This window comes from Balaenoptera borealis (genome assembly GCF_965194805.1).
Source record: "Balaenoptera borealis genome assembly, chromosome: 7".
Classification (NCBI taxonomy): Eukaryota; Metazoa; Chordata; class Mammalia; order Artiodactyla; family Balaenopteridae; genus Balaenoptera; species Balaenoptera borealis.
Window position 1 is genome coordinate 92,263,514 of NC_138864.1, and position 14,008 is coordinate 92,277,521.

A 14,008-nucleotide genomic window follows, 5' to 3' on the forward strand; every position below is an offset into this window, starting at 1 on the left:
TTTTACATTAGTTAGAAATGTCTCATCAACAAAAAGGACATGGAGTGTGTAAATCCTAAGTCATTCAGTTACAAAATCATTCTTACAACACTCACTTCAACCTCATATTAGCCTCTGGCATAGCAGCTCTGAACACCTACCTCTGAATGTACTGATAATCCTTGCAGCCAGTCTGATTCAATTTGGATAGAGACTAAATATTATTATTTTTTTTTAAATTAATTTTTAAAATTTTTGGCTGCATTGGGTCTTCGTTGCTGTGCGTGGGCTTTCTCTAGTTGCGGCGAGCGGGGGCTACTCTTCGTTGCGGTATGTGGGCTTCTCATCGTAGTGGCTTCTCTTGTTGTGGAGCACGGGCTCTAGGCGCACGGGCTTCAGCAGTTGTGGTGCGTGGGCTCAGTAGTTGTGGCTCGCGGGCTCCAGAGCGCAGGCTCAGCAGTTGTGGCACACGGGCTTAGTTGCTCCGCGGCATGTGGGATCTTCCCAGACCAGGGATCAAACCCATGTCCCCTGCATTGGCAGGCGGATTCTTAACCACTGCGCCACCAGGGAAATCCCTAAATATTATTCCTTACCTTCACGAGGGATTTTGTATGTTTGGAGATGTTAAGTAGCCTATGTCTACATATCAGATCAGATGTCTGACCTTTAAAGCTTTCCAGTTTGTTTCCCAGAAATTTTAAAATTCATTTTACTGCCTTGTTTTGCATGATCAAGTGTGTATCTCTAATGTAAATGGAAACCTTGGTATAAAATATTAAAAGAGGAAAAGTTGGCTTTGGCGTTTTCAAAATAGGTGAGGCTGATGAAAAAGGCACTGGAGAGTATTTAGTAGATCTTGATGATTGTTTTTCAGTATACGTGTTTGTTTTTGATGTCCCTTAAACCAAAAGACCAGGCTGAAAATGCCCTAGGAGATACATGGGGACCATTTCTTTCCTAATTCAGTGTATATTCTCACTCTAGTTTGTACATTCTCTTGCCACCATTTGGAGAAAAAGCCTAATAATCTGAAAACAAATGGCAGGCTCCCCAAAGGGAAAGCCTAGTGCTGTTTTCTTACCCATCTTCCTCTCCCCCTTCTTTCTATGTTCTTTGCCTGGTCTGTGCAGACGAAAGCACCTCATTGATGTACCAGGGGAAAAAGTAACACGGGGCCAATCTCTAGCTTCAATCTAAACAAGAGCCTGTACCTTCAATGGAGATCGCCCAGCAGGTGATGGGGATACCGACGCCGTGTGTCTTGCTGGTGAAGCTGTAAAGAGAGATCATTTCAATTCAGGAAACCAGACAGCTGACTACCTGCAAAAGCCCTCTGTGTGTACAAACCCATACAGATGATCTAGTGCACAAGGGTCTAGGCAAGGAGGGGTGGGGAGCGACTAAATGGTGCCCACCCAAAATGGATTCTTCACAAAGGATGGCAGCTCCAAGACATGGGGTAATTAGTGAAAAGTCACCAGTGTATACATGATGCTTTAACCACAGTGACAGGACCCCAAGCTGGTCCAAAGTCCTTTCCACTTCCTCAAAGTCCAGATGCTTCTCTGCTGCTTGGTCTATTTCAAAAGGTGCTTTTAGGTGTGAGGTGCCAGGGAGCAGACTTTAGGAAATAACTGCTGACTTTGGTCCTGAGCAGGAATGGAAAGACCCAAGTCATCCAGACAGCTTAGAATAGGTCCCCAGGAATATACTGACATCAGCCTCCTCTTCCATCCCCCCATATTCCTGAAATTGACAGGAAACCCTTGGCCGTATCATACAAGAGGTAAGAAGTTTTCCATTTTTCTCCCTAATGTTTGTACTTGGGTCTTCGCTTTATCTCTGGGAGGTGGTACCCTATGGATTTTATCATCAAGGCAAAGAAGAACCCGCTCTTTGTTTCTCCCACCAGATTTTCAAGCCCTACCCCCGGGACACAGCTTGTTTGATGGCACTGCTCTGTGTATGCGCTTGTGGGTCAAATCCAGCTTTGTAAAGCATAACCACACAAACTAAAAGCCTGCCGTGACACCGTCAACATGGTGTGTATAAGCCGGATTTCCCAATTCTGCCTACAGAGGTTTCAATGAGCTCAGAGTTCGTTGCTCTGTGACGAGCTGCCATTCTCCCAGATGTCACAGTGAGGGCTGAAACTCATAAGAAAGCTACAGAAAGGCTGAAGGGAAGAGAGACAGTTACAGAGCCCCCCAACAGTGACCACACATGATGACATGAGGACAGACCACAACAGCAATCAGTGCAGAAGGGGAGGAAGCCCTGCCAAGTTAACCGGGCAGAGGTACGGTCGTCTGTGCACTCTGAGCCTAAGGGACCAGGAAGAGTGGCTGGTCCCCACACTGTGGGGTTGTGTGGCCTCCATCTTACACGCTAGGGCATGCTGTCAGCGTGTGCCATGTTCCATCACCACTGTTTGTTAGTTCTCCTATGGCATCAATTATGGGTGTTGAGTATGGAAGAAGAACATGCACGTATAGAGAAGCAGATCTTGATTGGGAATGGTATGTCTGGCAGAAGTCAAGGTTTACTTTACTTGGGACCCTCTTCCTCTCAGCTTAGGCGTTCCCCGGCACCGTCACTGTGGGACGTACAGCAGCCCCTGTGCGCACTGCATGTTTACAGTGACGTTTCTCTGGAAAGACCTAAAATAGTTCTATCAGCGTCCTTGTCTACAAGTCTGAATGAGCAGGAACCTAAATACCATGAATATTATTGTTCCTTAGAAAATGCTTTTTGAGTTCCCAACTTCAGGTACACAACCAGGTTTAAATTGGAGGTTGCCTGAATATATGGACATCATGAATAAAATACCAATTACTGGTTGATGAGTTTTAAACTTCCATGGTCACACTGACCTACTTATGCAGAGTATCAATTAAGGCTAAAGTTATTTCTTTTTCTGTTTAGAGATCTCACATGTCTTTCCAAATCTATTGGTGACTTTTTGCTTTGGCGAGTATAAAACAAACTGGGTAGCACACAGTTTATTTTAAAAAGAGAGAGAGTCATTTTTCTTAGTGAAAAAAGAAACTAGAAAAATGAGATGCTAAAATACACCAAATGAAACATGGACGATCAATCCAGAAAAATCCATGAAAAACACAGGGTCATATTTTCTCTTGCCTTTGGGCTGTTGTATTTGTAAAGCTTCAAAACTACTCTAAGTATATGTTAAGTGTTGAAAAGACTCTCCCCATCACCAGGATAGAATAAGTAAAGCAGGGTAGCCCCTCTTAAAAACCGCCCCCATATGCAGGTCACCAAGCAACGGCTTGTTCAGGAGGAAAGGGGAACTATTATTGTTATAAACTCACGAAGGAAGTTTCTTAAGAATAATTTTCAGTGGTTCTCAAGTCTAGAAAGGTGTGGCAAAATACAGATTCTAGGGTCTTGGCCCAGAAATAGTAAAATTCTGATTCAGTAGGTCTGAAGTTAAGCCCAAGAATTTTGCTTCTTAAACCAACACCCTAGGGGATTCAGTGCCTTGAATGAACCCTTTGAGAAATATGACCCTTGAATACAGACCTGTCTAAGCAGCAGATACTAAGGATGCACTGTTTGTTAGTTGTTTTCCACAAGCCTATCCAAATCACAGTTAGTCAATCCTATTTAGGGGCTACCTGAAACTGGGGTGTCAGTCCTGAAGAAAGTGGCTAGACTTAGTAAAGGTTGATAAGAATGAGGTGACTCAGGATAGCATAGAAAAAATGCCAGTGTCTCAGCAAGGTTAGGGTACCCCCTAAATTCTGAGGATGATATGTAAGAAAAGAACATTCTACAAAATCTGTCTGTGGGGTTTATTAGGAATGGTGCACTGCTTGACTTAGTGTAACAGGAGTTCAGGAAAGAGGGGAAACACTACAAACAAATTATATAGCTACTACTAAGGTTTTTACCTTGGACACCAAATGCCTACCTTTTTGAGGAATTCAGGATAAGCTGGAGTAGTCAATAAAAGTTATTTTATGAAAGTGATTGTTAAATGCTTCAAATACCCACCAGTCTGTGTGGGTCTTGGAGGGACAGGGGGAGAGATAAGTTTCCCACCGTCCGACATGTTCTTGGCTTCCTTCCCACTGTCCAGGCTCCAGCTGCTAGGGGTGGGGTTCACAGCTGGAAGGGAATAACACAGCTAAAAACACACGGTCTACTTTGCCCTGTAAACACTCGAAATCTTAGAAGAAAGTCAGAATTATCCAGAATGAAAAGATCAACTGGATTAAAAAAAACAACAAACTTCCTAAATACCAAACTTTTACTTAACTGCCTACCTCACGGTTAGAGTTGATATTTAATTGGGTGACAGCATGTCTCTTTCTTTCCCTCAAGCAGTCAAACAGAACTATACATCTCTACACGAGAGTGTAGAAACTTGTTGAGAATTACAGATCTGTTTAGATGCTGGATAACAGATGGAAGATGTAGTCACTAGACTATTGTAAAACTTGATTTTTAGTAGAGACTTCTGGACTAGCGGTACCCTGAAAGGGGGAAGGCAGTGGCACGCTAATACCGCCACTGTCTGGCAGGATTAGTGGCAAGGAAGAGCCACACCACATCATACCGCTGGCCCTTGTTCCTAAAGTCAATGGGCTATAGTGAAGAACGTCCTAAAAAAATAATTTGGAGCACTGACGGTATCATTCCTTTTTTGTAATCTGCCTGCTCCACGCTTCAGCGCGATGCAGAAATATGGAACGACCCCGCTAGGAACAAGGGCAAGACACACAAGGTTATAAATAGCCGCTCTGTGATGAGGTTTACAACCTCAAGCCTTTAGAGAGTTCCAGTAGCTTGCTCCCTGAACAGACACTGCCACCTGATGGACATATCTAGAATTTCAACATTTTACCATTCTTTATATTACCACTTTCATTGGATGGAACTACCACTCGTAAAATACTTTTCCTCCGGTCCTTTTAAATGTGCTTTGTGGTTTTCTTTGGTATAAAAGGTGAGAAAAAGACCACGTTCCTAAATTCTCCAGACAAAGATCAATATCTGACTTGTAACTTTAAAGCAAAATGTGTGTTTTAAAATAACTGGCTACACTTCTGCTGATTTCTATTTTGCAAGGAAAGTTTTAACGTATCGGTGTACTCAAATGACGATGCAGTCGGGCTCTTAATGAGGACAGTTACAATACACTTTACACGGATATTTCATTAGTGACTCTTAATTCACTGGCCTGGGGACTGCTCTGATTTTTTGAGGCCTGACCCTAGGAGGTGAGCGGGTGCCTTGCTGCCAGCCCCCGGCCCCCCTGGCCGAGGAAGTCGCATTTAATCCGCTCTTCCTGCTCTGCTGTGTTGCACAGACCGATGCTAATTGGCTATGAACTGCTAGGCATGTGTTTGTTTCTCATTTTTTCAGGTGACCTTGAGGCAGGGCACACTCCATCATGCACGGGATTGCAATTCTTAAAGAGCACCTGAGTCACCGCAAACGACAGATGAGCTGGCAGAATGGACTTTGTAAGGCAGACACAAAGTGGGACCAGGGAATCGATCTGAGAAGGTGCTTATTTTCATTGCGCTGAACAAGTAGCCTAATTGGCCACTTTGTTTCAGGTAGCGCAGGCCTTGCCTCGGTGACTCACTGAATGACACCAAAAGTCATTAAACAGAGGAGTCCCTACCTTGCTCTGATTCTGCCGTTAAATCCTACAAGAACACAGTTTGTGAAGAATGCATCAGAAATAACTGTCTTTCATTCATCTCCTAAAGAGCAAATTAGTCCAGATCATTAAAGGTCTGGACATCTGCCTTCCGCACAGACACATGGGAGACTGGAGGAAATGAGGACAAAACAAACCATTACACATTCCAGGACTGATGAAGGGGCTGGCTTTATACCCACCTTTCTCAGGCGCAGAAAGATTTGGGTCACTGCGTGGCAAGACCCCGTCTCCAATATGATTAAACAGCAGCCTCTGGAAAGGCACAAGAATCTATTTTTATGATGCAATATGCTAACATGTGAGACCTTCTAGAAAATGAGATGATTATCTTATTACTGAAACTTTTCGTTGAAAAAAATGTTTTTATATGCTATGATGAGGCTAGGAACAAAGAATTCAATTATATTTAAGGGAAAAAGGGCAGAGACCCTTAGGGTTCAAACAGTGTTTTAAAAGTCTATACTAGATTTCAAATATAAATGGCAAATAGGTTTTGTAATAAAATGCAAGGAAAAAATAAACAGTAAGCAGTTACGTTATGGTGCTCTTTGTAAATACAAATGCTAGACTGGCAAGACGAAATGCGAGTAAGAATTAAAGGAGGAATATTGGCTCAAAAAATCTCTAGTGAATGGACTTTACATTTTAAATCCTAGATTACGTTAAAACATATGAAATGGTCAATATGTTTCAATTTTTAACCCACAAAAATGCCAGTTTTACACGGTTCTACCTGACATATTAAACAAAAAGGCGCAAAGTCCTGAAAAGTAGATGCACCAGAGCAATGTGTATTATTGAAATTTTGGCAACGTGCACAATGTTTCAAATTGGACCAAAAGCAGAAAACTCGAGACGGTAACCAGCAAGTCCTTCATGCTGACCAGCATGCTGGTGACATGCTCTCCAGGAGCAGGTGGAGCAAACTGGGAAATTCCTTTGCAACATCAAGTGACAAAGGGAGATTAAACCAGTTAGCTGGTCCAGCCAAATGCACGCAGATATAATTTCTGCGAGACACCAGTGTTGTGTGGATGAGGTATCCTGGAACTCTGGGGAAGATCACACAATCAGCAAAGATAAACCCATCAAGCCAAACCCCACTCACTCTCATCCCTTTCCAGATGTAGCTACAGACTTCTGCCAGGATGGTGTAGAAAAACAGAGAAATGAGCTGGAGGATAAATAACTATTATTCTCTAATCCCAAGTTATCCCCAAATGATCGGTAAAACTCAGGGCTCCACATGAACCTTATCTTTGAAACCCTCCTTCAAAGCACTTGAAGGGCCCAGAGGGTCAAAACCTTGGCCCTGCTCTCACTCGGACTAACAGAGATCACTGCAAAGCCAAGTCTGGGGTGGGTGGTGAGGGCCACGTGCCTTACTCCTGAGGGCTGCAGGGGAGGCCCTAGGATTCAGCTTCCTCCTCAGTGCATCAAAGAAGAATGGCAGGGCTTCCCTGGTGGCACAGTGGTTGAGAATCTGCCTGCCAACGCAGGGGACACGGGTTCGAGCCCTGGTCTGGGAAGATCCCACATGCCGCGGAGCAGCTGGGCCCGTGAGCCACAACTACTGAGCCTGCGCGTCTGGAGCCTGTGCTCCGCCACAAGAGAGGCCGCGATAGTGAGAGGCCCGCGCACCGCGATGAAGAGTGGCCCCCGCTTGCCGCAACTGGAGAAAGCCCTCGCACAGAAACGAAGACCCAACACAGCCAAAAATAAATAAATTAAAAAAAAAAAAAAGAAGAATGGCAAAGGTAAAAAGTCATGCTCCGCCCTCTTGGGGACCTCAGCAAGGACCCGTGGCCGCCCTCTCGAGTTAGTAGCGGCAAAAAGAAACGCTACTGGGCAGCCATGCGTCTCCTCAAGGGTCTCTGGCTAACGTAAGAAGTTCCTCCAAATTTCTGTTACAGACACATGCAGACAGACACCCCCCAACTCATTCACCCAATCACCCCTCCTAACGTTCAAGTAGCAGTAACGAAATACCGAGTCGGATCAAGCTGGGTAAAATCACTCCCTATTTCCCTATCAGCTTCACTGCTCAGGCAACTTCCCACGTATCCACGTCAGACACGTGGCTCACACAGAAATCCCTAGCCACAGGCGCAGGGCAGAGGTGTGCTTTTCACCCAGCTGGACTTCGTCGACACAGCCTATCTGGTGGCCTCTGGCAGCTACCGTGAGGTTCTGCAGAGAGACGTAAGCAACATCCAGACGTTTCCTCGTTTTCTAGAATTTCCATCCCACAAGGACTACCTGAGAAGGTTCCACAGGTGTCGGGTAGACGGCACTGTACGGCCGCTCTCTCGGGGACAGGCAAGCGTTTTCTCTGGAATGTTTGTGTTTGTCAGACAACAAAGGAGAAGCTGGCAAGAGAAGGAAAGAGAGGCTCATCAGGGTGGTGGTGGGCTGGGCCCGTTTGGAGGAGAGAGCCCGAGCCTGTGGGGGCCACCACAGCTCCTGGGGGCTGGAAGGTTCTCCGGGCACCCTTGGTCCACCCCACACCCTGGCGCTGACCTCTGGCACTCGACGGAGCAGAACTTGTCACATTAGGCGAGGCAGAGTGAGTAGAGCTCAAGCTTGAGGTAGATGGACTTGGCTGGAAAACATGGGAGCTGTTATCAAACACGGCTTAGAGGCTGCAGATAACGCTGACACGTTTGAAACAAAATCATCAGTTCTTTTTTCAAATTAGAAAAAAAAAAAGTCCATTAAGAAATATGGAAAAATCTCCCTAACTCAGACTGATAAGGACGCCTGTCTGAATCAATCAAGAATCTGAGATTTTGACTCCTGCCGAAGGAATGCATTTGTGTTCATTTCAGCTACATACATCCTATGACTTAGGAGCAGTTAGCAGCGGCTCCCTGACTAAAGCATAAGCAGAAAGACTCCCAGCCTCGGGCAGGTCAATAGGTGAGTGCTTCTAAAAGGCAGAGAACACGCCTTTGCATTTTCTCCAATGTAACGTGTTCAAAGCATGAATTTGGCAATATGTATTATGCCCCTTTTCCAACGACAGTGGTGAGGAAAATTTCCGCTGAGCCTTACCGAGTTACTATCAACGCCGTATCAGCCGAGTCTAAATACGAATTTTGGTTGCAAGAGTTACACTGACGCTAAAATCCCGAAAACCTATGTTTTTTCTTTTGTAAAAAAATGTTTTATTATGGGAAATTTCCAACATGTACCTAAGTGGAGAGATCTTACAATGGGCCCCTAAACCATATCTTCTTAAAGGAAAAAAACGAAACACTTAGAAATGCTAAGAGGTCAGTGGTGACAAGCTCCAGGAGTCCCAACTGAAGACCCGACTCAGAGGCAGAGCTCAAAGCGCGCCCCCTGCACGGCCTGCCCCGGCTTTCCCATGGCTCGCTCAGGTCTTCTTAGAGTGGATGGGGGAGCTTTGAGAGAATCATCTTTGGAGACTCCAGAGACCAATAAGGCAACACGAGTGTTTAAAGGTTTGTCCTTAAGTCAAGTTCTCGCTCATAGGTCTGTTCCTAAGCACAGCAGAGTGAACGGAAACACTCATGATCGAGACAGAAAGGGAATAAACAGGACCAGACAAAAAAGCTAATCAAGTACCTGCATGTTAAAGACTTCATCAGAGCTTTCTGATTGCCCTGTAATATTGCTTACTTCAGCAGAAGCTTGTGAGGACAGTGAGGAGGAAGAATATCGGTTGACAGCTGGGTAACTTAATGGGCTGTTTTGGGGGGGAAAAGAAATGGTTGTTAACTCAGTCTCTGAATTGTACTTTATCACATGCTGGCATGGTATAAAACCAAAGGGGAAAAAAAATATGCACATCCCATTTTGTCGTCTCCTGTTTGCCTCCATATGATCAAATGTCTGAGTTTATTTATTTCTCATGCTGTTGCTGTTTCACCAGTGGCAGATGTCTGCAGCTGCCTCGAGGGTTAATTATTTCATTAAGAAATTGCGTATTTGACAAATTGTGCCGCAAAGAACGAGAGAATCGTTCCAGATCATCTTGTGGGGACGCCAAAGTGTCAGATAATTCAGAATATGACTTACCTGCGTCTAGGAATTACCCTGGTACCATCTGGGCTCATAGAAGCAGGTGCTGAGTTTCTACACACACGAGGGCTTCCATTAGGAAAATGGACTGGACTGGCTTGTATACAAGCAGAGAATTCCTAAAGAGGTAGTAAAGAAAATATTTCAGAATAGTAATTACAAGGGCAAAATCACTCGTGAGGTATTTCGCTGTACTAGATGTGCATTGTAAATGTCATGAAGTCTTTCTATAGGGACCTTATAAAGGTAAGTTTCATTATTATTAAGCTTTCTCTCATTTACTTTTTTGTTTTCATAAAGGTTGAGGGTGACAAACAGAAGTTAATGCAATTTTAGTATTTGAGGGCTCTCTGGTAAAATGGTGCAGTTTGGTAGAAAAACCAAAAGATGTCACTATTGGATATTTCATCATCCCTCTACCAAAAAGCAAATGGCAGAGGTCAGACTGCCCCCCCATGGACACTTTGTGTACTTACCTGTATTCCTAAGCTGGACTTCATCACAAAGAACTGGTCGACCAGCTTTTTGTGAAGCGGTCTCATATCTTGAGGTACAAACTTCTCATGCACGGCCAAGCCAAATTCCAAAATCTGTGCCTTGATAGTAACGTAAGGAGAAAATCCACATCAGTGGGTAGGTACGTCCTCTAAGTGCCTGCTGGGGGATTCAAGCATGGTACCATGCATTTTGCATGCAATATTGCTGATCTCTCAATCTGACAAGATAGCAACAATCCTTAGTTTACCGGGCAGGACACTGAGGATCAGAAAATTCTGCGTGTACTAAAATTCTGCATGTACGAAAATTCTGCGTGTACTAAAATTCTGCGTGTACTAAAATTCTGCATGTACTAAAATTCTGCGTGTACTTAAATTCTGCATGTACTAAAGGACAAATGAGGATTTGAACTTAGGTCTCTCTGATTCCAAAGACTTGATTTTCCTACTACCCCAAGTTTCTTTCCCATGATTTTCAACCTATAACAACAACCATTTTAAAACAGTTCAGTGTTTCTTTGGCCCCTTCCTGCACTTCTCAGGATGGGGCAGGGAATGGGGGTTCCCTGTTAGGAGGGTCAGGTGGTTCTCCCCCAGGGACCTCTTTTCTGGATGGCACCCTCTCTGCCATGTTTCCCTTCTCTCTCCCATCAGGTTCTTCTCTCTCCCTCTCTCAGATTTTCAAAATCTGTCAGGGAGGAAGGGACAAGTGAACGGAAATTCTGTAACAGTTGCTATGTTTCTTGTTTTTGTTAAAAAAATATTATTCTTGTTCACTTATTCTAATGCAAAAAGGAAGAGCTCCTATTTTTAAAAAAGTTTTCCTGCTGTGAGAACCTAAACCAAGATGAATATAAACATTCAAGTTTTCTCTGTACAGGTATCAAAAGTGCTTAATTCCTTTGATTTGAGTAGCAGCTGTCTTTTACATTTTTAAAAATTCCCCATGCTATAGTGGTCAAAAGAACAAATTCCAGAGGCTGAGAGGAAAACAAATCACACATCACTACGATGGCGCTTTATCTTTACAGCCCGTGAAGGTTCAAGTTTGAAAGCCAGGGCAAACAGTACTGACTCTGGGGGATGAGAGCATCCAGCACCTTCCAAAGGGGTCAGAACTGCGGCAACTTCTGCTCTCGATGCCCATCTACCACCAGCACATTTGCATAAAGATAAAAATACCTTGAAATAAATATCAAGGACACCTTGAAAGGAACAGCTTGAGTGGAGTGTATGTCCGAGGCATAAAGGGCGAGCCCGGTCTCTGTGGGGAGGGTAGGCGGGATGGAGGAGTTGAGCCTAAGTGTAGGTGCCTCAGTCCTTTGCATCTTAGACACTAGCTGGGAGGGGCCCTCCCTTTTGTGCAGATAACGGCGCAGGTTGGGTTCTCCCGGAAGTAGGCTCCAGCATGGAGATTAGGCTGTTTACTGGGGTGTATCCTTGGGATCACTGCCTGTGGGAGGGAGGGAGGGAGGGGCAGAAGTGGGACTTGACCAAAAAAGAAACTGAACTGGATGGCAGCCTCCTGCCAACCCCAGGGGAGCTCTGGACCTTTAACGGTCTGTCACAGTTGTGCTGTGTTGCGCCCAAATGGCCAGGCTCTGTCTCTCCTCCCCAGTCCCTGGACACAGGTCATCTAGGAAGGTGGAGATCTTAGGCTACGTGGCTCTCTGCAGCAGAGGCAATGCCGGAGGACCTGAGAGCCTAAGGTGTCTTCTAGCAGGTAGGGCCACAACTCCCTTCTGGAAGGGGCACTGGGGCAGTGCATCTCCATGTCTACTAGACAGTTCTCTGAACCACCTCACAGAGTCCAGAGGACGGTGCCCAACCCCCTTCCTACGGTCCCACAAAGACATGTGACTCGCCCAAGGTCACATGGCAGTCACATGCACGACATGGCCTATGATAGGATCTAATGCTTCCTAGGCCATAGCTCTTTCCACAAGGCCCCATGAACATAATCAGGCAGAATGTGGAGGAAACCAAGGTCCCTCGATTTTTATTTTTCTTGAGAGACTTCTTAACCCTTTTGATTTTAACTCGAGGGAAAGAATTCAGTCAGACTGAATACAGCAGGTTAAGTATCCTGGGGTGAGGCAAATCACTCATAAGAGACTGTACTGGTAAAATACAGACTTTTAAAAATCAAAAAAGGCTAAAGTCGTTCCATAATCCTCAGTACTGGATAACCTAAGCTGCTCACTTCATTTCGAGAATCTACATCACTCCCAGGGCCACAATGAGAATTTAACTTATTCTATATTTCCTCGCAGGTCAACTTTAAGTAATTCCTCTCTCTTTTTCAGAATCTATACAACTGACCCTCTTCCAGCCATGGCCCTTGTCCATGGCCACTTCTCTCCCTTCAGTATTAAGTTTTGTGGACTAAGCCTTCAGAGCATAAAATATGAACTAAAACCAGATAACCTCGTCATTTCCTAATCCAAAACAGCATGTTTTATTTGTTTTTTAATTTGGTATTATCAAGTGGAAAGAGATGCTTTTGTCACATTTTATCGTACATATTCCATTTTTCATGGGTATAAAATTTCCTATTGCACCCAGCCTCCCAACCATAATGTCTCCCACCTCAGAGGTTTTCAAACCATTTTCAGGCCAAGAGCTATCAAAAGGGGCACAGCAGGCAACAGATTTTTCACTCTGGTTCTTTGTACTTGATGGAACCAAAGAAATAAAAACCAACTATGCCTCTGTAACATTGAAAATGATGAGGTTGTATCTAGTTTTGTCCATATCATATAATCTATAGGCTTAGTCTGCACAACAGGATACTTCTAAAGCAAAGGGTATTGACTGCCCACTTCCTTATTCTAACATTTAAGTAAGAATCTCATTCATTCATTTACTTATTTATTCATTTTGAGTTAGCCTGAACTCATTTGACCCCAAAATCTTGAGTGAAAAGCTGGCATCAAGTCTTTGGGGAGACAGCATTCAGAGAACGTTCCAAGAGATTACATGAAGTTGTTTGTTGTAAGGGGCTACCATAGTCTACTCATTGGTTTTTGTTTTTGTTTTGCATTAAAGTGGGAAGAAAACGTCGAAATTAGCAAATTGGGATATATTACGAGTGAATCTGTAACCCGTGACTGCTAGCTTCAGTTAGATCACTGATGTAGAAAACTATGTAGATGGGTCTCCAGTTAAGCAAGTATGTATCTACGCAGAAGAGGGGGAAGGTGATGGGCTTCTGCTCCCCTTACCTGCTCAAGCATCAGCTCTCTTAACCGTGCAATTTTCTCTCCATCTTCAGGGTGACTTAAGATATATTCTTTGACAAAGAATGCCTAGTAAGAGAAGGATTAGTCAGTTTACTTCAGGAGAGTTACAAAGGAAGTGAAAGACACTGTTGTTGTTTTTTAAAGCCATCTTTAAAGAAATGATACCATTATACACCACTTTTGGGGGGCAGACATAATGATTCTGAGTACGGTCAGCTGGTCAGATGGGAATATAAGGAAATGATTGTTAACAGGAGATCAGAAATTGTATAAACTTTGTATCTTTGGTAAAACAAATAGCAAATCCAAATCAATAAGCTTTATGACATTACATCCTAAAATAAACTGCCTTAAGACTCAGAATGATCAAGATGGTGGCCTCACCTTCCAAGCTACTGTACCTTTCTGTTTAAAACTAAGACAGCAGATGAAAAATCCACTTAAAATATCTTCTAAACAAGATCAAATTTTTTTATGTCCAAGAACCACTCTTTGCTCAGGGAAGTGGGTTTAGGTAGACATTTATTAAACAATCCCGATAC

General features: G+C 44.0%; 1 protein-coding gene across 4 annotated transcripts in view; it reads right to left on the minus strand.

The window, feature by feature from the left end:
• Nucleotides 1–14,008, minus strand: part of DOCK4 (dedicator of cytokinesis 4) — a 486,764-nt gene that overhangs the window by 4,767 nt on the left and 467,989 nt on the right. For 2 of the 4 annotated variants that reach the window (XM_082399962.1, XM_082399961.1), the window contains 9 exons: nucleotides 13,449–13,532; nucleotides 10,204–10,323; nucleotides 9,725–9,846; nucleotides 9,272–9,392; nucleotides 8,201–8,282; nucleotides 7,940–8,049; nucleotides 5,860–5,932; nucleotides 4,000–4,113; nucleotides 1,194–1,255 (listed from right to left, as the gene is read on the minus strand). In XM_082399962.1, the coding sequence (XP_082256088.1) occupies nucleotides 1,194–1,255; nucleotides 4,000–4,113; nucleotides 5,860–5,932; nucleotides 7,940–8,049; nucleotides 8,201–8,282; nucleotides 9,272–9,392; nucleotides 9,725–9,846; nucleotides 10,204–10,323; nucleotides 13,449–13,532 (888 nt within the window). Of the gene's footprint in view, nucleotides 1–1,193; nucleotides 1,256–3,999; nucleotides 4,114–5,859; nucleotides 5,933–7,939; nucleotides 8,050–8,200; nucleotides 8,283–9,271; nucleotides 9,393–9,724; nucleotides 9,847–10,203; nucleotides 10,324–13,448; nucleotides 13,533–14,008 lie in introns of those variants that run through there. The other 2 variants (XM_082399963.1, XR_014246916.1) reach the window with 2 other exon arrangements.